General features: G+C 36.1%; 1 protein-coding gene, 1 long non-coding RNA gene and 1 other non-coding gene across 3 annotated transcripts; all 3 read right to left on the reverse strand.

The window, feature by feature from the left end:
• Positions 1–1,256: 1,256 nt before the first annotated feature.
• Positions 1,257–6,644, reverse strand: LOC147869889 (shaggy-related protein kinase epsilon-like). The gene is made up of 13 exons (XM_087334413.1): positions 6,200–6,644; positions 5,188–5,406; positions 4,533–4,625; positions 4,159–4,218; positions 3,458–3,730; positions 3,279–3,350; positions 3,133–3,189; positions 2,631–2,771; positions 2,474–2,524; positions 2,291–2,386; positions 1,995–2,078; positions 1,704–1,806; positions 1,257–1,607 (listed from the first exon to the last, which is right to left on the reverse strand). The coding sequence occupies exons 1-13, from the start codon at positions 6,260–6,262 to the stop codon at positions 1,525–1,527; spliced, it is 1,395 nt and encodes a 464-aa protein (XP_087190539.1). The 5' UTR covers positions 6,263–6,644; the 3' UTR covers positions 1,257–1,524.
• A 10,424-nt stretch (positions 6,645–17,068) lies between these two features.
• LOC147869890 (uncharacterized) lies at positions 17,069–18,890 on the reverse strand. Its single transcript, XR_015531468.1, has 2 exons — positions 18,383–18,890; positions 17,069–18,313 (listed from the first exon to the last, which is right to left on the reverse strand). It is a non-coding gene; the product is annotated as an uncharacterized LOC147869890 (long non-coding RNA).
• A 1,013-nt stretch (positions 18,891–19,903) lies between these two features.
• On the reverse strand, positions 19,904–19,983 carry TRNAL-CAG (transfer RNA leucine (anticodon CAG)). The gene has a single exon. It is a non-coding gene; the product is annotated as a tRNA-Leu (tRNA).
• Positions 19,984–25,829: the final 5,846 nt, after the last annotated feature.

Here is a 25,829-nt window from a genome sequence, read left to right on the forward strand (position 1 = left end):
TTTGGTTCATGCATGGGTAGATTATTCTACAAATATAGAAAATGTGTCATCAAAGTGGTGTTTGACGCAAATCAAATGTTGGATCTTGAGGGGTACATGCTCCATTGATTGATGACATTAACAATTAGTTATAGGATAGAATACGTGTTTTGCATATGTTTTGATTCGTGTGGCTTGAAAGACATTGTATGTTGATAAAAATAGCAAAGGAACTTATGCGTACGTGTGCATCTGACACTTCATCTGAGATTTTGGATACGAGAATACAAACTTTGCAAACATTAGTACCAAGTATGTGAAAATTTCGGGGCATTTTATTGCCAAATCAGCTAAATTTCAAGGCTCATGGAAACTTTATTTTTTTTAATGGTCCTTGAAAGGCACTCCTTAATTACAACAAAAGAAGGAATTTCAAGTAATATTCAACGAATATGAGCTCAATATTGGGAAGTTTTGAACGAAAGATTGGCTCAGATTTATGCATTTAAAGTTTCAAATGCACATCCATTTGCATTTAATACATTGATGAGGTTCCTTATTTGTTACCTAGCCAATGGTTGAAGGTAGTATGGTGATCGAGATGAAGACAGGTTTGGTACACGTGAGTGGATTCTTGTTATAACTGATGTGACCTACAAGTAACGCTTTTGTAAATGTGAATTGATGAAGTATCAAATCCAAGAGGCATATAGAGCCAGCCTTATGAGCCATAATAGTGGGAGAAAGAAAAGGCACGTCTAGAGAAAAGATTGGTTTATGCCATCAATGATCACATGAGGGCAGTGAGGCGAAGATTCCTTTCATACATTGTATCAAGTTAAAAAACTTATTATTATACAATAGCTTCCTGTTAGTACATGCATTCAGAGTTTTTATTTTACGTTTTTCTATAGTGCAAAGGATAATGACATGTACTTACCGGGTTCACAAATTAAAGACAACCGCTTTTTTCAGAGTTATTTCTTTTGACGTAGCATGTGTAACCACAATAAGAGCTTTCAAAACAATGCAAAAGACTCACAACATTAAACAAGTTCAGAAGCTACAAAATTTATGAGGAACAATATTACCGAAACTTCGAGCCGAAAAAAATGGACTAGGCCACACACGCACAACTAAATCGCTACCCACATCATCACCAAAACAAGTAAATAGTAATAATACTTTGCCTAATCAAAGGTCAGCCCAAGGTTGTGTGCCTAACAAGTGAAGAGTTAATAAGAGGCCTCGAGCTTGATGGCCAATCCACACAAAACTTAAAAACACTCAGAAACTTTTGTTACAAATTACAAAATTACATTTCCTTTTGTTTTTGACTATGTGCAACCAACCCTCCAGCATTGTGCTTAAAGCTTTACGAAGGTTTTGTATGGAAGTGCGAGACGTATACCATTCTTCGTCGAAACAAGTGACTTTTTTGCTTGTTCAATTCACAATATACACGGAAAAGTGCAAGATTGGTCACAGTCATAAATACACCATGAAGAAGGTTGTTTCAATTTTGCACCCACATAGAACAACTCATTACATGATCAATGTCTGATTCTGTCTGCGTGCATGTTCCGGTATAAGCTTTCGTAGAAACTCTGGAGGAGCTCCTTTTAGTTCTGTGAGCTCGATAAAGCAATCAACCAAATTACGAAAATTGAAAGAAAAGATTATATATATTGTAACAAGAATGAAAAAAAGACAAGAAAGTTCACCGAGAGGTTTGAAGTTAAAGAGAGGCGGGAGGGGGCGACCCGAGGGCAATCTTGTTGCAGGGTTGCGAAGATCATCGAAGAAAGGGTGAATACATGCTTCAAGCTGTAGAAGGAATACAAAACCAAATGTGAGATAACCAATAGCTAAATTCTCTCTGTTTATATGGTACTTTTGTAGTTTTACATTTTTTTTCGAATTTTGTTTCCCAAAAACATGTCTTGAACGATATCTAGATTAAGTCCAAAGGAATTGCCCTATGGGCTAATTTTGGGCTAATGCCCTTCACTTACTGCAGTGTATCTAAGGCTCGGAGAGTACTGGAGTAGTCGGGACGCGAGATCGACCGCTTCTGGTGGTATCCGTTTTGAAAAGATCTGGTGTAAAAGCAAAGAAACCATTTTATGTCTTTTATAAATCTTCTATACCTTTGTAATAAAAATTGTCCAAAGTCTTCTATAAATCATTATAAGTTTGTAACACATGTTCTTGTCAACTCTATTACGGTTGCTCTATAAATTTGCAACATAAGTCATACGATTAACAATGCATACTAAGGAAATCGTATAGATATGAGGAGATCACAGACCTTGTGCCAAGGATGTGCTTTGATTTGAGGAAACTTGTAATCTGTATAGCTTGGATTCATGCATTTGATCTCTTCTCTTGTAGGGGTTCCCAAAACCTTTTTACATAAGCCAGTTTATTACAAAAAACTCCAAAAAAACAATAACACACGGACTTCCGGGCAGTTTAACAAAAGGCGACTCACTTTAATGATCTCCACAAGTTGATCGACACCACTCTCTCCAGGGAAAAGTGGCTGGTTTCATAAAGATGTGATTAAATAAATGAGGGTTCCAAAACAAAAGAAGAAAGAAGAAATTTAACGAGTCTATCATGATGACACTTGGGAGTGCTAGTAATACCTGGCCAAGTAGTAGCTCCGCTAACACACAACCAACTGACCATATATCAATTGCCGTCGTATATTGCACAGCCCCAAATATAAGTTCTGGTGCCCGATAATATCGAGAACAAATATATGAAATATTTTGTTCCCCCTTAATCTGTAAAATAGAAAAGGCACATGGATTGTGACAAATGCTAATGTATCAAAATCCATGACAACCTCGCATACATATATGAGTTATGGGCCAGTTTATCAAACCCAATGTTTTTCTCTAGATCCATGGGTTGCATTCATATTGAAACATTATGGTATGAGCATTCATTTAAAATCAGCTGATAAGAGTGAACCATGACCCTGGATTTCAAAATTTTGGATTCATATGGAAAAAGGTTATGGATTTTCTCTGTTCTTTAAAACATATCTTGAAGCTATTTGATTCATTACCACCACCCTCATCCTATTAACCATCCCTGATCTAAAAGAACCTTTCAAGGTGAAAGCTAATCGTAAATACTTACCAGTGTTTTGGCACTGCCAAAATCGCAGACTTTGAGTCCATGGGTATGCGGATTAACCTGCCACACAATATCGGAACAATAAAAGTATGAGCATCAAAGGAATATTTATGTATATATATATAATTCATTTTCTTTACATCACCCACCAAAAGGTTTTGTGGCTTGATATCCCGATGGCAAATCCCAAGACTATGGATATATGCCAGAGCTCTACACATCTACATAAGACAAAACAAGAAAAAGAAAATTTGATTAATCATGTGACACTAGAACAACATGCATCGACCTTTTTTATCACATGTAATCATTGCTTGTTTAATTTCACCTGATAAGTGTATAGCTTCACATAAATGAGGGGCATTCTTTGGTTGGCTCTAACAAAGTGCTTTGAAACACGATATACGGTCTCAGGTACGTACTCCAATACCAGATTAAGGTATAACTCATCTTTCTCCGTATTTGAATAAAAGCAATGCTTGAGGGTCACTATATTTGGGTGATCAAGGATGTGCATGATTTGTAGTTCACGATTCTTATAGCGTTTATCTTGGAGAACCTTCTTGATGGCGACGGTTTCACCTGTTTCTAGGCACTTGGCCTGCATTTCCAACCAAAAAATTCATTTCAAAAACAAGCTTGGTTTTCTGGAGCACATACATATTAAAGAATAAAAGCAAGGGATTATGTGTATGGCACATTATGATCCATGAAAAATGTTTTGATGAATTATAAGTTAATATATATGATAGAGAGAGAGTGGAAGAGAGAAGAATTGGAGATGGCTCTGTCAACAGTTTGGAGAGTGTGAGAAATTAGTTGGTCACAAAAATGTCTTAAGTCATTTAGGAGATGTAATATATGCTATACCAAAGATGTGTGTACAAGTAAAGATTGAATCCAAGCCCTTGTGTCGATAGCCTAATACCTTACCAGTAGGGTAAGATTGTTACAAAATACTAGAAAACAAGGAGAGATAATACCAAAATGCTCAACTATAGTTACGTATTAGGCCTGTTGGATTCATACCTGAAATACTATACCAAATGATCCTGTCCCAACGACACGTTCTGCCATGTAGCTGATAGTCTGCAAACCATCCAGAAATTAATTAATAATGAATAAAAAAGTTGCGAAATAAATGGTATGTGTATGTGCCTATAATTTCAGTGCACTATTATATACACATACACATACTTTGGTGCCTGATATAACTTCAGTGAACAAAATATCATGAAAAAGATGTGTATGAAATAGAAATGCATTCCTTTTTCTTTTATCTCTAGTTCTTTTTTGTCAGATGTAGTAATTTAAGTCCATCAAGATTGCTGAGTATGGAGGAAATACAAATGCAGTTTGTATGGTGGCCAAAGAATTGAGGAGGGTCTGTGAAAAGTGTTTACCTGTTTCGGCTTTCCATTCGTTCCTTCAACCGTCATTACAATCACACGACCCGGTTCGGTACCACTACCATTGATGAAAGATGGTTCTGTCTCCTGTATATATCATACACTTCTTTAAGGTTCTCATGAAGGATAGTATTACACACACACACACACACACACACACACACACACACACACACACACACACACACACACATATGGCAAGTCACAAAGTCTTAAAGAAAATGGCCAAGACGCATGCATATTTGTACCTTCAGGGGGCATCCATAAATAAAAACATTTTTTATGCATTATACATACTACAATAGTCACATATAGAGAGAAGGGTTGTGTTTTAATCCATTCAAATTATATTTCTCAAATAGGCTTCAAAACAACCACAATATAATGAAGCTGCCCAAAGATTTGTACCTTATAGAATGAAACCCAAATCACTCAAGAGTCAAACTTGACAGCCTTAGGTGTGGCTTACACTACCTTGTTTATGTATTTGAACTTATAGGGTGGCTTAAGATAACTCTAGAATCTTGCTAGTGCACCTAAAACTAAATGATGTGTAAACAAGGGAATGCTTTCATATTGTGCTTTAACACCTAATGTCTTGTCTGTGCAACTTCAATAGAGAGAAAAGTTGTTTTCCAAATACTAGTACCTGATTGTGAGAGCCCGTGTTTGTTCTATCATTCCAGAAGTTCATTTCGTTCACCTCTTTCGGACGCCGCTCACTAGTCATAACAGGAGGTTGTCTCACTTCTTGTTCTAGAACGTAAGGTTCCTCAGCAGCTGTAAAGGACGATGACTGGGCTGATTGTTTACTGATTTTCGCTCCTTCATGTTCTGCTTTTGATCTTTTCTTGTCAATGTCTGTGGCCTAATCAATTCCAACCAAATAAAAGATCGTAAAGTAAATATATATGAAGACTGGTAAAATTTTCATATAAGAATACATCATGATGACAATTTACTTGATTTCGACATTGAATTCTACTAGATATAGATTTTTTTGGTGAATTTTGTATTCCATGACACTTGTTCTTAACTGATATTGAAGAATTATTCACATATCACTTGTGTGTATGTTGTAGGCTATGATATTCAAGGGAACCCTATGAAATCTCCATGTTGTAGGCTCATATGAATTCTGACATAGAAAGACTAGGGGCAAGTTGAAACTCTCTTCCAAACAAAAAAAGTTGATAGAACACTTCCCTGATAGGAAAAGTTCTTAAAGCTTGAAATATCTGTAGTTATTGAACTACCATGAATCCATCCATAACTTAGTATATAATTTAGTCCTACATTGTGGGTTGATGCAACTACTATCTATGATAGAGAACTGAAGTGGTAACAAAAAGAAAAAGTTACCATAATCACACAGACTTGTCCAACAAATCCATGCTAATCTTCGCATTTGCACAAAATTAGTAGCTTATGCAGCAACTCTTGACATATATGTGCTTGAAAAACAAAGATGTATCAAGCGATTTAAGGGACTCTGATCAACAATAGCTACCATCATTGATAGTGACCATAGGAAGTAAAATCAAAATATCAAAGCCATCTTAATCCAGAAATGGGGGGGGTTAATGAAAGGAGATTCGATTATCAAACTGGCATGGAGAGAAAACATAATTGACCAAATCCCATTTAATATAATGACTTACTGGCTCATTAACTGCAGCAGAACGACCAGCAGCAAAGCTCTTCAATCTTCGCAACACATGCATAGTGACGGAAACCAACTCTTCTATGAGATTAACTAAGGTCGGCCTTACAAATGGATAAGGTATCTAAAACGAATTCAACAGATTAAGGTCCATGATATTGTCCTAGACTCCAAAATTAGATATATTTAGAGCATATATTATATATTCTCTGGCGTTTAATGAACCGAGTTCAAAAGGCAAAAGGAATGGTTGAATGATATGTCAGGTCGAAGGAAAAAGGGGGGAAATAAATAGTCGAATTAAATCTCGACTAATCGTTGAATTCGAGACCAAATAGGCCAAATTAAGCCGAAATAAATAAAGACGAAGAAGATTTATTCTTGTCTGAAAAGTACACTAGAGGCTGTTAAGAAAACTATGTGGGCAAAATTTAGCTCTCAAACTGTTGTAATGGTACTCCTCCTTTGCTTCCGTTTTCTCTGGTTTTGCCCTGTTGAGAGGACTCGGATACATACGCATATAAGGCTTGAAGAAGAAAGAAGGAAAGAAGAAAAGAAGAAGAAGAAGAAGAAGAAGAAGAAGAAGGAATGGCGAGAAATCGTATAGACAGCAGAGGCGTTCAACATATATTATATATGTTCCAAACAGAGAAAATAAACAGAGAATAGGCCCAAATGGAGATGACGTGGCACCCCCCTGTTCCCCAACGGTCCGACGTGTCCGTCTCGCTCTCACCCCCCGTCCGACGTGGCAGTTCTATTTTACTGTCATGGCCTGCTGACTTTGCACCCTCCACTCCACGTGGCACGGCCGGAACGGAATAGCCCAGCACTGACCTGGCAGTCGTCAGAGAGGCAGCTCGTGCTGCATGGGGCGGGGTACAGCTGATGTGGCACGTGGATATGTACATGTCACGCTCCGACGCTGACGTGGCGTCTTAATTTCAGCTCGATCGCTGAAGGTAAGGTAAGGTAAGGGTGGGCGGGCGGACGGGCGACGCTGACGTGGCGTCTCATCTGTTATTTGAAGGTTTTGGTCGGCCTGGTTGGGGCCAATGGCTGACGTGGCAGTGACGTGGAATTCGGATGACGTGGCAACCCGCGACGAGCTGGGCGTGACGTGGTGACGTGACAGCTTGCCACGTGGCGCGGTCACCTTCCTGCCTTTTCATCTTTTTTGTCTTTTTGACTCCGCTTTTTTATAGCAGCTTCACTGTTTTTCCTTGTTGTATATATTTTCAATTCAAAAGAAAAGGAAAAGGAAAAGGCTATTTATTTATTTTTAGATAATTGAAAGAAAATAGACATCAATTTTTGAGAGGGGTGGGGGGGGGGGGGAGGGGTGGATTTTTTTTATTCATCACCAAATTATTTACTTCTTCTTATTACTTCCTATACAAAATGAAGTGTATAGTGTTCTCCTTCCATTATGTTTTTTTCTATGCTTTTTTTAGTTTTTTTCCCTGTCTTCGCTGACCTCTCACCTCAGTCAATGCTTCGAGCAACTAGAAGACAAACAAGAGCTCCTCCTTCCTCCTCGAGCTTTACGAAACACATTCCTCGAGCTTCTAATGCTTCTCTCGATACCAACGAGGAAAACTTATCCCACACTTTGATTTCCTTTCCTTTCGGTCCCCCCTCCTCTTGAATTGTTGCACAGTGCCAACTGACTCACCACACAAACAAATCTCCTTGAGCCCCCAGCATATTTTGGACAAACGTTTCGCCCACTTGCCTTCCTTTTCTTTTCCATCCTTTTTTTTTGTTATAACTCTCATTCGGTCATTTCTTGCCTCTCCGTTTGAGCCATCCAACAAAATCCTCATTCATTGGATCGTGCAACCTACAGATAAGTGTCTACTCTCCCCCTCTCCCTCCTCCTTTATTGCACATCTTTCCATCGATGCATCTCTCCTCCTTTGAATCCTTAATTGCATGCGTACGTTTCACTTGTCACTTGGGACATGACAATCATGTCCCAAACATCGATACGATCTACGAGAAGGATTGTCACACCATGAATACAAACGAGCATTTCTAAGTCAAGGTCGAATTTGTTTATTATACTTTTACAACCATGGATTACTCAATGGGTTTTTCGAATGACCGAAAATATAATGCACGTTTCCCCTCTTACCCAAAAGTCATCAAAGTTCCGTAAAACTTGGCCTAAACAATTCAACTTGGATTTACGAGGTTTATGGAAAGTCATATTGGTCCACGCAACGTCAAGTTGCATTATGATGTTTGCATATTGAATGTAAAAAAAAAAAACAGAAGACCACTCTGACAATGCTATGATATATGGAGTGAATAGTATAATGGGTGTGGTAAGCCTCTTTGTCTCGATTAAAAATTTGCCAAATAGTTTGTGTTATTTCAAAGAACAAACTATGTGAATTTTTTGTAGGTGCCACTTGTTCCCATTACAATCATTGTGTAATAAAACTAGTAAACTTTATTTGAACTAAAACTCGTGTTCATTACTTGTAACTTTTTTAATAGTAGAGAAGCAAAGCGTTTTTACTTTGTCAGCAAAGAGAGCTTTTACTGTTAGTAGAGGAGACTAGAATGTCTATCAAACATATGTTCAACCCTAGTAGTATGCATACACAGTGAAAGCATCAATTTTGTCACCCAAGAACAACAATATAAATAGACTTGCCTTGTGATTCTTTCATTTGTTTTTAGGAGCTTGAAGGTATAACTCAACTACCTATCTCCATCTTTATGCAGGGTTGTTCACTCTAAGAAATAGTTGCTCCCATCGTTTTCCCATTGTGTCCAAATAAAACAATGTCATCATCCTTGTCCCTTTTACACATTACATTTGCATCAATTATGTGACATCCACCAGACACTTAATTTTCGTCTCATTGTGTTTCCTCGCCCAACCCATATATCATTTTCTTTTCTATAAATAATTAAATACACCCAAGACCACATTTTCTTGAAGCAATCAAGTCATCAACTTTTATGTTCGTGTCTCTTTTCTATTCATTCTCACACTGCATTTTGTAAGCGAATGTACAAAGAAGTTAGCACTCGTTTCCATTCATTCTTACATTGCATTTCATAATAGAATTAATATAGCAGTTAGAGTTGAAAACCTTTCAAAGGTTTGGCATAAACGAGTCGATGACATGGAATTTAGAAAACAATAACATTTTTTATGATTTCAAAATCTCAATGTTGCAACAAGATCAAGGAACGAGTGCATATAAACAAATGATTTCTAGCCATCTTATTTGATTAATCATTTACTACTAATCGTAGTTAGAAGAAAACAACATATTCTTATTTAGGGTTTCGATGAACATCTTGGTCATCGTTTTACAAATTTCACGCACTAAAAAAGTTTATATTATGTTCCTAGAAGGGAAAAGGATTTGCAACCTCTTATATTCCTTCTTTTATGATGCTTTTGTAAGAATGGAGATGTAATTGACATGATTAAAGTTAAAGGATCCACATAAGTAAAGCAGTGTATTTGTCGAACTCAATAAATCATCCACAAAGTAGAAAAGTAATGTGCATCAATCCAAAATATGACATGAGCCTTCTCTAACCATCCATTTACTCAAAGAAAATGATTGATTCAATTGTTCCTTTCTTCAAGTTGGTCCAACATGTTTCCTTTAATTCTTAAGAAAATAGTTGTTAGTGAGATAGTTTATGTGGAAGTAAGCTTGTGAAAGCATTGCCTTTTAACGTCATATATGAAACTTTGAACATAACCAATGCTATTTCATATGAATTCTTAAGTTTTTGAGTTTGGGTGTAGTTGTAACCCTTTGTGTGAGTTCATATCGAGCAATGGTTTCAATATTGTGTGTGATCGCTTACTAAATGACTAATACGAATTGTAGCATGAGCTCATGGCCATTTTCTCACAAGAATTATGACCACTTTTTGTATTATATTTGTGTGGTAGTGAGAGAGAGACATAGGTACTTTGTGCAAAAATATCCATATTGTCGTGCTTAGTATTGAATATGATGTGGGAAGGATGATGCATAGCAAAGGTGGGACCAATGACCTTCTCAATATTAGTTGTAATTTGACTCCATTGGTAAACTTAGAAGCTTGGAGAACTTTTGTTATTTTCTCATCCCTCTAGTTTTAGTCGATACACATTGGATGTACTTAGCACAAGGGCTGTCTTTATTTTGAACCCACCTTTTTCATTTCATATCATATAATAAATATTAAAAGCATATAATATCAATTGTTTCCATACCAAATATCCAAAAAATGTATCATCGTTCCACTGTAGACATTTATGTGAATGTAACTTGTAAGAGGTTGAATATAACATTGTGTGCTTTCTTGAGAGAGGAACTTTGGTCTGTGAGTAAATAAGTTGTGTTGTTTCGGAAGCTTACAATTTACATTTCCGTACGTCCTTTTCTTGGTCATGTGTACGTAAAGGACTTACTTTAGTATGATTATGTTTGCTTCTAGTGCAACCTCCATTTTAAAGCTTTAATACGTCCTCATAAAAGCCATCTAATTTAGAATAGTGTATTTCCCTCCAAACAAATGTGTTGCCTACATCGAGACTTACAATGCTAATGGCTCCTTTATGACTTTTTTAGTGTTGCTTCAAAGTGCTTCCTCATGTTCCAACAACTTTCACCCTTTCTTTCATATTAAATTTCTCATCTAATTTCTTTAGCATTCTTTTAATGAGTATGTTATCACGTATTGACATCAAAGTGTTATATTATTATTTGGAAACTTACCTTACCACGATATATAGATAGACATACTAATTTCAAAAATGCATGGCTTGCCAAAGTTTAGGCATAGAAAGATCAATTAATTACTAATATCCTCTACGTGGAAAATGAGCAAAGTTTAATTGGTTAGATTAGAACTTCCACTTTGTTATTTATACTCGTAAGTGTAAGCCCGATTCACATGTTTTTATCTATTAAGGTTATCTTTTAACGATAATGATATTTTTTTCACTTTCCTTGCTGTGACGAGTTTTGACATTTCCAATGTTATAAAGCCATGCTCTTGGAAGCATTATCTCAAACTTAAAAGTCAAGAGTTTCTATACTGAATGCATCACTAAACCCATTGTTGAATCTTGAACCCACAACCATTTATGTTGCAACACAACAAGCATTACAATGGATATATATTTGATGTTACCAACTTCATTTGAGTAATAGGTTGCCTTTAACTATGGCATCATAATTGGCATTACATGCAACCACATGCACTAAAACGTGGTGTCCTGGAACTGACAAACAAGGTGATACATGTTGCAGGAACGACTTCCTATGAAGGCATGGAAAGTATGTGGGTTTCTCTTTTTTACCTAGATGCTAGGTGCCTTGGCAAGAAACCTTGATAAAATGACTAGAACACTCAACTCCACATGAGTTTTCTTATCACTTATGTAGGCACACATGTAATTCACACTTAATTGAAATGGAAAAATAGGTGCTATAACACAATATGGTAGCCAGTCATTTGTCTTTGCCTTCTTCAGACGTGATATATAAATTTATACCATGGCTTTTGTTGCATAGGGCGAAGTGCAATCATTACATTGGGCCTTAAAAAGTAAATGGTTGTCCTCTAGCTATTCCCACAAGACCCTTAGTTGAGTTCTTATATACATACATATATATATATATATACTTAGTTTAAGTGTTATCATATTTATTTATAAGTATACCCTCTTTCCTAAAGTTTACATGTCCTTCGCCAAATGGTCATCACATGCCACCCCCATGGGATAATGAAATTGACACAAACAAAGCCACAAATGCAAAGTTTTTCAAGTAACAAAGTTCTATTGCCAAATATGTTTTCGATAAGCCTTTTTTTTTCAAGAAAACATATCCTTCCATTAGTTTTAAAAAACATATCAGCTACAAAATACAAAATAGATGGAAAGGAAGCGACTATCCTTCCCCAACCCGTCTTGTGTAAGACAATGGCTAGCCATGAATCCTTCGTTTGATAGACTTGATTGAGCACTTCCTCAATAGTTGAGACATACCATGAATTTGCATATGCTCGAAGCAAATCAATCTTCCTCATCATGTTCATATTCAACATATCCAGATACCATATTTGGGTCATCTAATCCTTGAAAAACTTTACATGCATCCAATATACCACCACATTTACAATGACCAAGCATCCTCTATTTTCCACATTCAACGTAAAACTCAACCAAATGATTATGGTATAGAGGTCATTTTGTATGCCTCGATCCATGATTTCAACATGTATGAGCATGCCTTCATGTACAACCATGTGATTGGCACCAACCTTGAGGGATCTCAGCACATCGAACTGTTTATATGCATATGATAAACTTCCACATGTTGCATACATATCAACTAGAATGCTTCCAATTAGCATATCCAAGTTGAGCGATGGCGATATGGAGTTCTTTTCCTTCTTTTAAAACAAATGTGTTCGAACATGAAAACCACATCTTGAATACAAGGTTTGAAGAACAATGACTCCATCCATCTCATAAGAAGAAATGGAATTCTGCATACATATCAATTAGCATATTAGTGATTACAAGATCATGTTCCAAACCCTGTTTTCAGATATGGTTGTGCACTGATCGAAAACTTCTTATCCTTTTTCTACTGATCGAAAACTTCCACATGTTTTCAAGTCACAAACAATGCGATGACATTCAAAGATATACATTCCGAATGCATACGTAAGTGCTATATAAAAGCATCCTTTCCCCACCTGTTTTCAGCCTATCTTGAAATCAATGTGGTCCAAGAGACTATATTCTGTAATGGAAGTCTTTTGAAGCCACTTCATTTACATAGTTGTATCCCCATGCTTTCTCATTACTTTAAATAGTTGAATGGCCTTGTTAGTGTAGCCTAGAATCATGAAAGAACAAGCTACCACATTTAACCTTCCACAATATATAGAACCATCATCAGTGTATAAGTTGAGGATACATATGCGCATGAATTTGTTTGGTTTGAATCCATCCAAAACCATTTTTCGAAACAACTGAATCAGTCATGAATGATGGCCACATCTTGAATGCAATACATGAAGTACAGTGAACAAGCATCCTCTATTTTCCACATTCAACGTAAAACTCAAGCAAACAATTATGGTATAGAAGTCATTTTGTATGCCTCGATCCATGATTTCAGCATGTATGAGCATGCCTTCATGTAAAGCCATGCGATCGGCACCCATTTGAGGGATCTCAACCCATCAAACAATTTATATGCATATGATAAACTTCAACATGTTGCATACATATCAACAATGCTTCCAATGAGCATATCCAAGTTGATACATAGCTAAGCAATGGCAATTTATGGAACTGTTCTTTTCCTTTCTTTTAGATAAGATGTGTTCGAACATGAAAATCACATCTTGAATGCAAGATTTGAAGAACAATGACTCCATCCATCTCATAAGAAGAAATGGAATTAAACAACAACAGAATGCAGTTGAGTTAGTCAAAGAGGTATGGTTAATGCTTGACACACTTTAAGAGGTCAATATGATGCAATAACTGGTGAGCCTGAGGTTGTGATTCGGAGACAACAACAGTTTAGAGAAATTTGGAAAAACGTTGAGGTCTTCGTCTCTTTTGGAGAAAGAATAAAGTGGAGATATGCTCCACCAAGATGGCTTTTTCCACCCCCTGGCTTGGAACAACCTTCATGAGGGCTTTTGATACTTGACATCCTGGTTGATGTGGATATGAGGGTTGTAATATATTGTATGAACTCATTGTAGCCTTTCGGCATCTTTCCATTAATACCAAGGTGAACCTTCTTTAAAAAGAAGAAGAAATGGAATTATTCTAAATGCATACGTAAGTGCCGTATAAAAGCATCCTACCCCCACCTATTTCAATGATTCCATCCATCTCATAAGAAGAAATGGAATTCTGCATACATATCAATTAGCATATTAGTGATTACAATATCATGTTCCAAACCTTGTTTTTAGATACGACTGTGCAGTTCTTATCCTTTTTCTACTGCTCGAAAACTTCCACATGTTTTCAAGACACAAACAATGCGATGACATTCAGTGATATTCCTTTCAAATGCATTCGTAAGTGGCATATAAAAGTATCCTCCCCCCACCTGTTTTCAACCTATCTCGAAATCAGTGCGGTATTGAGTGTGATAAACCTTTTGAATACGATACCACCACCTTGGGTTTCGGGTTGGACGAGTTACCAAAAGCAACACTACTCATGGTGTATTTGGCTAGGCTCAGAGAAACTTTGAGTGGTAGCATGGATCGTCCTCTTAAATTGAGTCTAGTTGAAGGTGTAGTTGACAGGTGAGCTCCATTTAGATCTCATCTAGGTACATAAGACATTTCCAAATTCTAGTGATAGTGGTCGCAGAAATCTCATTATAGTTGGCCTTGATGGTGCGCCATATCTTAACGACACATTAAGATCCAAGAACCAACACCATTTTTCCTAAAACCCTGTACTTATCTTACATCGCACATAATAGTAGCATGTCCATGGTTTCGTAATATTAGTGTGGATTGTTTTCAAGATTTTGTCGCTACAATGAGTTGAGTTGTTGAGGTTTGCATGTGTAGTGGAGGCATGAGGTTGGTCTACCACTTGTTAGGTTGCATATGTGGATATACTTTTTGGTATGGACAAATGCGACAAAAGAGCATGAAGGGACTACCACTAATTAGAACATATGTAGACTTGTGGCGTTTTGAATGTAAATTGGTTGCCCTTTTTTCTCAATTCAATTTAGAGGTTGTCATTGGGCAAGTTTTGTCATTTCTTTTTCCTACTTAGCATGCTCCTATAGATCATCCGTTTGGGGAGATGGTTTAAAACCTTCCCCTCCGCTTGAGAGTGTAATAAAATGTCAACAATGTTAATAAGACCATGAAAGCTATGTTGGAAGAACTATGGTAGAGGATATCAAGGATATTTCTTGGAGCCATCAAGCAAGATGGTTTCGAGAGGGGAGGGTCCCCAGTCAAGGATAGATGTTAGGGCTTAGAGAGCAAAGGTGCAATATGGTATGAGGCCAAAGAAGTAAATATAAAAGAAGCTGAAGATTACAACAAAAAGGTGAGAGAAAGGAAATAAGGTAGCATACCAAATTATGTTTATAGAGTGAAAAAGCAAGGAATAAGAGAAAGGGACAACAATGTGTTCTTGTGGGAAAAACATATGTCTACAGACATACATACATACATATATAGATAGATAGATAGATAGATAGAGAGAGAGAGAGAGAGAGAGAGAGAGAGAGAGAGCTAGCTTTAAAGTGGGCAACAATGGCATGTGGTGAACATTGGTACCAAGGATGCAAGTTTAGGAGCAAGCAAAAACAGCACAAGAGGAACAGCACATAGAGAGTTTCCCTAAAAAATATCCTCCATTGGTATTAAAATTAAAGTGGCCAGAGGCAATATACAAAAATAGTCCAATAGTCCAACCTTTCTAGGTAAAGATAATTACATTTTGCACACCCTCAAGTTGCATTCTCTCATAAAGCTTGAGAGATTCATCACCATTTCCATGCTTCAATCTCCAGATTTTGTTATTCCAGATTTAATTAATTTTGTTAAAAGATTCAATGCACTCCAATTGCACCACATGTCGACTTATCTGAACTTACATCACCACCACGAAGGAAGAATGTTGTAGCAAGATCATGACAGTGTTTTCCCATTAGAACATATGCATTTCTTAGTGCAGCAGCCTGATTTTTCTCCTCCTGAAAATCTCAAGTCAGAAACACATACAAAACTTTAACCTTCTCATCTCTGCTCAGTTTAAAAAGAATAGCACATAGAGAGTTTAAAATCTTCTCATCACACTAGTGTGCAAATAACTATATAGGTGATTTTATGCGTTTTTAGAAGGGACTCCCTCTCTCATAAACACGCACACACACATCTCAAGAGATTGGTGTTAAGCCCTTCACTCTAAGCCTTGTATGTGTTTTTCACGCACACTAATATGCTTGTATGTGTTTTTTTCCCAAAAAAGAGTATCATCTTATTGGTTAAGAAAAATCAGGTACAACATATAATGTGGATGGAAAGGAAACCAAAAGACTTCCAAAACCATCATGTGAAAGTCCTATATATTCTTGTATGTGTTTTACAATACATTGTAATTGATGAAAGTCTGGTTTCTGTAATTTTGTATGCTTTTACTTGTCATCAACTAATTATCGATTCAACACTTAAGCACTATGGACTCAATAGTTAGCTTCTTAGTTTAGATAACTATTTAAGGGAAAAGAGGAAGAGTTCTCTTAGAATGGCATATATGTTTGTTACTAGCTTGAGAGTGAAGGATGATAACTCTGTCTCATTTCACCAACAAAAGGGTATACGATGATCTGGACCCAACACATGAAAGGGTATATGATGATCTGACCCTGACACATGACCTCGGAAAGGAGATATAACTCCAATTGGAAGAAAGATGCGCAATGCACATGATTTGGCATAGTTTCCCAGTAGAAAATCTCATTGATAACTTCAACCAATAAAAACACCAAATTAGATGTGTTTTCTCAAGGTACATCACACTGATCACACTCAACGCCATGTGTCGGAGCCAGATTGTCATTTACCCTTTCATTGGCAAAACTAGCAAGAGTGTTTGCCAACCATTCTCAGCTACTAACACACTTATCTTATGATTAGGTGACCTCATCTCCTCCTCTCTTAAATAGTTATTAAAACTAAGAAGCTAACTAGTGCCTCAATAGGGCTTAATTGTTTGACCTATTAAATATTGACATGTAAAACCATACACAATAGGAAAACCATGCTTCAATTAGTGAAGATAAACCACAAAAAACATATAATGAGATTAGTGTAAGGCTTAGAGTGAAGAACTTAACATTAATATCATGAAATGTGGGTGTGTATGAAAAAGAGAGAGGGAGAGAGATATCTAGCTCAGTTGGTAAGGTTGCCCAATGGAGACCAAGTGATCATGGGTTCAACCCCGACATTCCACAATGACATCTCATAAATTAAGAGGATATGTACGGAGTAATAGAGAGGTGAGAAAATTGAGTTTCGAATAGCGAGATATGGTGCTAATAGTGTAACAACTTACTACTAGGGTAAGGTAATTAGAATAAAAAAAGACAAAGATGTTGCCTTTATCACAAGAGTGAGGAAGTCACATGAAAAAAAAGGCACAACCACCCCAAATGTTTATAGTATTAACTACTCTAAACTACACTACAACCTATGGCTATGATACACCTCAAGAATCCCTTACATATACATATGATGTAGTTAGTATGTATGTATGTATGTATGTATTAATATCCAAAAGGAACCATTTACTAGGCTATTGTGGACAAACCCATGCCTCCACATGAGCTCAATAACATATTTCATCTTAAGGCCGTATATGGAATCCCTTTATAAGTTAGGGGTCAATCCAATCATCAAGGTACCCAAATACATTCCCTTGCCTTTTTCAGCAATCATCCAATATGGGCCAGCCCACGAAATGTGGAGTTTTGTCAGGTATGATTTTGGAATGAGTTTGAAATATTAAGACAAGGGATAATATGGTGTCTACCATGGTCGCTGACCTACTGACTAGGATAGTAGAATTGGCACCAAATCATATAAAAATATCACCTCTAAGACGAGTATTGTCGTAGACTAGCTTCACTTCAACCAATTTCTTGAAGCTCCATGTCTAGAATGTCTCATGTACATAATCAATCCACTTCTATCACATTTCAAATGTCAATTGTGGCTTTTTGACCCTTTGTTTACATGGTAGATTTCACAATGTTATCATTGAGGATGAGCAATTGTCCTTCTCTTGAATGGGAAATCTCCAATGTGGCAGATCAGTTGAGTAGCCCAATCAGACTGAGTGTCCACTGGTTGCAAAACTATCAATCATGGCTGGGTGGATACCCTTGAGTCAACAAACATATGCCATATGGCCCACATTGTGCTTTCCAACATGGATTTTTCTTCATGATTCATGATGAAAAACTCACCACATGCATCACACATCAGAGGTTGAAGCATATTCGGTGAACTTCCAGCAATTGGGGGGCATCACTCTTCTTCTTTCGATAATCCAATCCGCCTGCACATAGCTAGGTTTTCCACAATACCATCATTTCGTACTTAACTTTTTGTTGTTTGTTTGCTTTACCTGGAAAACTCCCCCCTTCATCTGGAGTTACCACTCCACTTCCACTTTCATGCAGAAATTTGGGATCTGTATCATCCGGATGCAGATACTACCCTTTTCCGTCAGTTTTACTGCGGTCCACCAACAGATGTGGTTCCTCTTCCTCGTTCACGACCATGGTCAAAAATTTCTTCAAGGAAGGGAAGAATTGATTGAAGGTCAGAGAATGTTTGTGGTGTGTGTCTGTTTTGGTGCGGAGATCAACGAGATGTTTCCTCTGAGAAATCATCTTTGCTGGATCTATGTCGATTTTCTGATGGAGATCAGTCTTCAAGGTTCTAAATTATCGTCTACTCTGTTGTATGTAGGTCTCCTCAGAATGGATGGGATTGTTGGTCTCCTCCGAGGTATGGAGGTGTTTTTGACTTTGGGTCTTCAATAAAACTCTCTCGGACACTTCATTAATGGATTAGGAGCTATGAAAGAAATTTGATTCAATCACAAAACTCATTATACTATTCCATAATTACGTTAGGGTTAACAAGAAAGACCGAATTCCGCTCTTAATTACAATATTAGCTCAAGGCCAATGAGGGGGGAGAGAACGCGACAACTTTAAAATATGTAAATTTGGACGCATTGTCCTTTATTGTTGCTTCTAAGTGTTGCAAGTGTTAGGCATTGTTCTCTCTACCTCGGACACCATACCATTAATGCATATTCCAATTTTATTGAGACGGCATAAGGAGTCAAACGGTCATGGAACTTGGAGATCCCATCGAGTGCATTAGTGAAGAGGCTAGTGGGTTCCCAAGTAGTCTCAATAGATTGATTACCTTTCTACAATATGAAGTAATGGAGCTTGTAGGTTATTTTCCATGACTCCAATATCTCCGTCAAGCATACTTTGTTGTTTGGTGGGTGGCTCTTAAATTGTCAATCATGAATCGGAGATTTGTATTATGACTCCAAAAGCGTCATATGAAACATGTTGGATTTAGAAATGTGCCAATAAGGCAAGGCGAAACTTCTCAAAAGGCCACCGTATTAATTTGTTTGAATGTCGATAGGTCACCTAGCACTGTAGAATTTTATTAACAACTTTGTGGATGGCATTCTTTTTTGAAGCATTCCCAAATTCTTTGCAACCCTCGAACGTTGGAAAATGACTTTGAGAAGCCACAGTGATCTATGTTGGTTTCCTCATAGTCTCGAGCTCTTTTGTCTAAAGTTGCTCAACAACATTTTTGTCTACAATTTATTTATTTATCTCTACAATATTGCTTGTGTTTCTTCATTGTTAACTCTTTCTCGATCCTTGTCTAACACATTGACAATTTCCTCAATAATTGAGTATCATATCAATCTTTGGATTATAGCCAATACCTCTCCAAGCTTATATTGATACGTTGATAAAGGTTAACGTGAGAATATTAAAAGTACGAGAAAGGTTATACTAGCAATAAATAATTTGCATAGTGAGAACTAATTTACATACATATTTCCCTATGTACGAGAAAAAAAAACAATAATTATTGTTTATGTCAGGAGTGGGATTTGAACCCACGCCCTTTCGGACCAGTACCTGAAACTGGCGCCTTAGACCGCTCGGCCATCCTGACAGTTACAACAGTTCCTTATTATTTCATTTAATATATAATAGTTCTTGCACTTTTTGTAAGATTTCCATGGACATATACGCTATGTAAGAGACTGTACGCATCTCTAACATTTTTTATCGCTAATGGTTTCCTTGTGACATTCAAAACCTCGTGTCAAGGAAAACAAATCATAAGTTTAATTGAAAAATATGATTGTGTACTATGTAGTGGTGAAGTGTGTGCTTTTGGTAGCGAGTACGTTGAGTTTGCTCATTGTAAAAATCTATAAAATTGTTACTTCAATGTCAAATCATAACTTTAATTGGAAAATTATGATTATGTAGCTCTGAAGTTTGTGCTTTTGGCAACTAGTACTTTGAGTTTGCGATGATTTTGTGTTCATTGTAAAAATCTATTAAATTTTTGCTTCGATATCAACTAATGGTATTTGAAGTTTGAACCTATATCATGGTTTCAAAAAAACACGAGAATAACTAAATAAAAGCAAATTGAAACAACAAGTGATAGACATTGTGTGTGCTCCATACCCATATCCATTTTTTATCTCTACATTTGTGCCTTTATGTGAGGCATAGAAATTATGTCACATTCATATAGCCATCACTGTAGGGCACTGTTTTAGCTTTAGGTACTTACACTAAGTAGTCTATCCGAAAGGCGATGTAACTAGTCTCAATTTCTTGAACTTGATCAGAGGGGGATTCCCCGATCTCTGTTTAAGCCTCCTTGTATAGTCTCTTTGTAATAATCCTACCTAACTAATGGGAAAGTAGCTTCATTTTGGAAAGAAAAAAAAAATGTCACATTCATATTTTGCTCTTGTAAATATGGCATTCCAAATCATGTCATGCACTCAAAGGGGTGAAAACATTATTGTTGCCTTAAAACAACACTGTCTAAAAAGAGCAATGAGAGTTTGAGCATTGAAAAAATATAGTAATTAATGATGGAAGAAAACTCTAGGAAGCCCAAATTATGAAATTGGGCGAATGAGTGAGTGAGAGAATGAGGTTACTTTGGGAACTCCACAATGGTCCTTTGGTTCCAACTTTTTCCATGTATGCTTCAGCTATCGTGTATATTCTTTGTGCATGCGAGATAGAGGAGAGAAGATGATGTTATTACATTTCATGTTGCTAAGAGATTTGTGTTGTTATGTCACAACTTTGAGTATCATTAACTTGAACACTTCCATAAACTTTTCTTCATGTGTTCGCCAGAGAAGATAGATCTTACCATCTCCATCATATAAGATATTGTTTGACTATCTTAAGTATCGGGGTTCACAATAAATTTGTATTTTTCATAGAGTACCACAATTGGTACTTATGTGTTAAGAAACAAACTCAACAAAAGCAATGTGATGCTTATTGGTAGCTGAGATATTCCGTAGTAGCTATTAGGAAATTAGGAAATTAGCTACTACTAGACATATAGGTAAAACAACTATTTAACTACTCACAACTAATTAGCTGAATATGTAAGTCACTAATATACTTAGGTAAAAAGTGCAAGAGAGTGAGAATGTGTAGAGAAGTAAGAAGACAAACAAGAGAGGTTTCTTTGAGTAAATGAAACATAAGTGTTTTGGGTTGCTACAAAGGTGAGTCTCCTTCCCCCTTTCCTTCTCTTTTGAATCCTAAACGATCTTGCACATCACATGTTCAATGTTGCACTAAGAAGAACCAGAGCGCCTTCTTAACATTAGGTTGAAAGGATTGTTAATGAGCTACGGGAGGTTAAGAGTACAATGAAGGGAGAATGTACACTTTATATTCCCCTTGATAACTTAATATTTGCTTTGAGTATTCAGCCCTTTTCTCTAATTAAGGTAAGGTAGGTAATAACGACAATGATTATTCTTCCCCTTCTTTTTCTCCCAAGTGCTTCCAATGAGAATATAAGGGTTGGTTTACTCGTAATGCACAAACAATGCAGCCAAATGGATCGCACCAACATATTGTTAAGTTATTTTAATCATTGTTAAGTATGACCGAATGATTATGTGGAGGAACAATATTGAAATTCTTTTGGATTTTTCTATTGCCTACATATGTATGTATGTATAATATAATCCAAGCACGTCACATGTTTAAGAAAGCTTATTCTATTTAATGATAGGCTCAATGTGTATTCCCTCACCTATTTAATGATAGGGAGCTTTTAGGAGGGTTTCATTAGTGGGTAAGTAGTGCTTTCCTATTTATGGTGTATTGTCGTCCTTTTTGTTATTATTGAAGTTTGAAGTGCATTCTCGAATCTCCACTATTTATATAAAGCATTTATATTTGATCTAATATATATGCAACATGTAAATGTGGAAAACAATCAGTTGGAACAATTAAATGTTCTCATGTGCTTGGCTTGCTTGAATGCATTATGTCATTGTTTTTAGTTATTATGGGATTTATTGTTTCATGTTCATAAGGGGAATGGTAGATGGAGTTGTTACATAACCTGATGTCCCATGTTCATAAGGGGAATGGTAGATGGAGTTGTTACATAACATGATGTCCCATGTTCATATGATGAAACATAATTGAAGTTGTTACATGGTTGAATGTTTTCATGTTCATGTGGCGAAAGGTGTTCAAAATTACATTATCTTAGCTAGAGCATATATGACACACACACCATATCATAATAACACATGAATTGAATGACTTACTGAGTGAAACCTATCTGAAATTTGTACTATGGATAACCATGTTGTTGCTCCTGAAATGAAAGCTATTACTGTTATCGATTGCGTAATGGATCTTATATGAATTAGAATTATTACGTATGGTCACAAGGTATGGACATGCAATGTAACCAACTTTAATACATAAAAATATCTTACATCTCAAGGTTTGAAGTGGGAGATTAACTAGATTGGCAATCTAATTGATGTGGTTAAAATGGAAGTACGATGTAGTAAATACTAGTTTATCTTGAATGTAGGCTTATGTTACATGGGTACTTGAAAAGTGAATGACAAGTTTTGACAAATGTACCGCAAAGCATGTAAAGAACAACTCCATTGAGGTTGGAGCTGGAGGGGTTGACTATGTTCTTTGAACTTACATATTTTTGTTTTCTTGTTCAAAATATATTGTAGTTTGTAACCTATGTCTTTGTTTATGGTTGGTTAATATGTATGCTCTTGTTTCTGGTTCAAAAGATATGATGACCTATATCTTTGTTTATGGTTGATTAATAGATATGCTCTTGTTTTCTTACTCAATGATACGATAACCTATGTCTTTGTTTATGGTTGGTTAACATATATGCTCTATAAGCATGGATTATGTGTGTTATATTTGTATACTTTTTGTTGTCCAATGTCCAATGTGTTTTTCTTTTATGTGTTATATTTGTATACTTTGCGTTGTCCAATGTGTTTTTCTTTTTATTTTATTTTTTCTTTGTATGCTTAGGATCTCGCTTCAGTTTTTGTATAAGTGTATGAGTTAAGCAAAATATGTGCAATATCAAATTGGAGCTAATTTACTTAGTATTTCGACAAATACAATTAATTGGAATATTGTTTCAAAGTTTTTCATGTTAGGCATAATGATAAATTCATTAGAGTATCTGAGGTGGGTTGGATGCCAAATTGTAAGATTCCATTTAGAGTTGCTTTTGCAATAGATGTAGATAAACTTTTATTATCTTATGTAATGTACAAAATTTTGCCTTTGTTACGGTATGTTTCTAAAAACAATGTTGAGGCAATGCAAAAGTTGCAAAGAATGAGATTCAATGTTGAAACTCGTGATTTAGTGCGTAAATAGGTTGTTAACTTTTTGAAACTTTAGACATGGTGCCAAAATAAGTTCTCATTTTTAAGATTCGTAAGATACCAACTTTTGTCTCGTTAAGAGTAAAGAAAATGTTATTATTAAAGTATTGCGTGTTGTTTCTCTCCATTGGGAGATGGTATTATTGCGAGTGAGTGATGGGATGCCTTAATAATTATTGAATGACATGGAGCTAACCAACACCTCTAATTAGACAAATGCGCTATAATCAAATTACCAATTGTTAATTTCTCTTATTCCTTAGGATGCATGACATTAGTGAATGAGTTATGGGATGCAATGATGGTTATCTAACAATCAACACTTGAGATGGAACTTGTCATTTAACTTATAATGGTTATATAATGATCGATACTTGGGATGCATCAATGGTTATGCAATGATAAACACTCGAGACTAATATATCCAACCCATGTGTTGGGTGTTCACAACATTACAACCCTTGCTTTATCAATATAATGCCCCATTAAGTTAAGAAAATTTAACAACGTATGATTGTGCATCCATAAGCAACAATTCGCCATCTCAAATTGGCGGAGTCATCAAAATTTACTTATATGATTTGTAAATGCAACATATTCTTTCACATGTAGTTTATATGGCTTAAGGATGTCTCTCCAACCCTATAAGCTGGTGGGAAATCCACAATATGTAGTTAGTAATTACAATGTGTGTGTTTACATGTTTGTTCAAAACAGTAGATCATGTCATTTCCATAAGTGGGATAGACACTAAGGTTATTTTATAGTCGGAACACAACCAAATTATTCCCAAAAAGATACTTACAATAGCATATATGCTTTTTATAGTTTAAAAGTTTTTTCTAACGGAAATGGATAACAAACCAATCATTGGACAACAAAGCAAAGTAGATGTCATTTCTAGACGATGAAGTTCTTGTATATTTTAATTTGTATCAATTGAACTTTGTTTTGACACCAATCATCATGAAGTGGATGAGGCTGCGCACTCCTCACTTCATTGAAATAGTATATTGAGAAAAGAGAGACGATTTTGAAGCGTCATAGTGTCTAGTGCTTCGGGTATTTTCATTGCCACGCATTACCGAGAGGGAAAACAAACACATGCTTTGGGAAATCTTGTCAGAAGCTATATGTGACATGATAAAGTACTATGGGAAAATGTTTACAAATAAAGTAGTTCATTTTCACCTAAAAGTTCAGTATGTTGGATGCCTTTAAAGAGGTAAAGATTAAATATATAGTATAGTACAACGAATTGAAAAGAGCATGCCCTTAGTTTATTGTAAATACAAAAACGTCCTTGTTCAAACCTATCAAGCTTAGTGAATCATTAATAATGAACCAACTACGGTTAACTTTTTAATATGTGGTGAGACAATACTTATACAACTATGGTCAATTTTAGGAGTGATAAAGATACATTCATAAAAATCAGATCTAAAGATTCTAACCATCATTAGAAAAATCTTCATTCTTATATGTTGCAAAAATACAACAAACAACAATGATAAAAACAACGTATTTATATGTTGTTAAACATATACTTTTCTATGTTTGTAGATGTTAAAATTTATCGATTTGATTTATTATAATGGTTGAACCCTCCATATGTGAAGTATTTTGCTCCACTCATTATACACATGATTAAACCTGATATGTACTTCAGATGAATGCAATCTATGCTCGCGTACATGGCCTGGGGCAATGAGATCTACAAGCATATACTTCGGAAGAATGGTCAATGTGTACAATCCATATATGTGTGCAAGATGTCTCCATGCACAAATGACCATGGGTATATAGGCGGGTACATTGGATGGTTGAAATGATAACATATCATCTATCCCATCGTGTACACATGATCCACAAAAAGGTATGTACTTGCACTTTTGGGAATGTTTCATGAATGGACATATGAGGATGCATGTTGCACAAGGAGCTTCAGGGTTTTCTTTCTTGGATTGGGGCCGATCTGCAAAGAATTGGGGTAGAGCCGTATATGAATGGAGGATTGATTGATTGAATGAATGAATGGATGAATGTCTTTGGTGCGGTGTGG

This window comes from Azolla caroliniana, unplaced genomic scaffold, assembly GCF_043228905.1.
Source record: "Azolla caroliniana isolate FFs.n. ecotype wild unplaced genomic scaffold, voAzoCaro1.0.p SCAF_1, whole genome shotgun sequence".
NCBI lineage: Eukaryota > Viridiplantae > Streptophyta > Polypodiopsida > Salviniales > Salviniaceae > Azolla > Azolla caroliniana.

Coding starts and splice junctions, on each gene's coding strand:
- LOC147869889 (XM_087334413.1), bottom strand. CDS start 6,262: ATGCATGTGTTGCGAAGATTGAAGAGCTTTGCTGCTGGTCGTTCTGCT. Junction 2,079..2,290: donor AAGCACATCCTTGGCACAAG/GTCTGTGATCTC, acceptor CTTTTACACCAG/ATCTTTTCAAAACGGATACC. Junction 1,608..1,703: donor CTTTAACTTCAAACCTCTCG/GTGAACTTTCTT, acceptor TCGAGCTCACAG/AACTAAAAGGAGCTCCTCCA.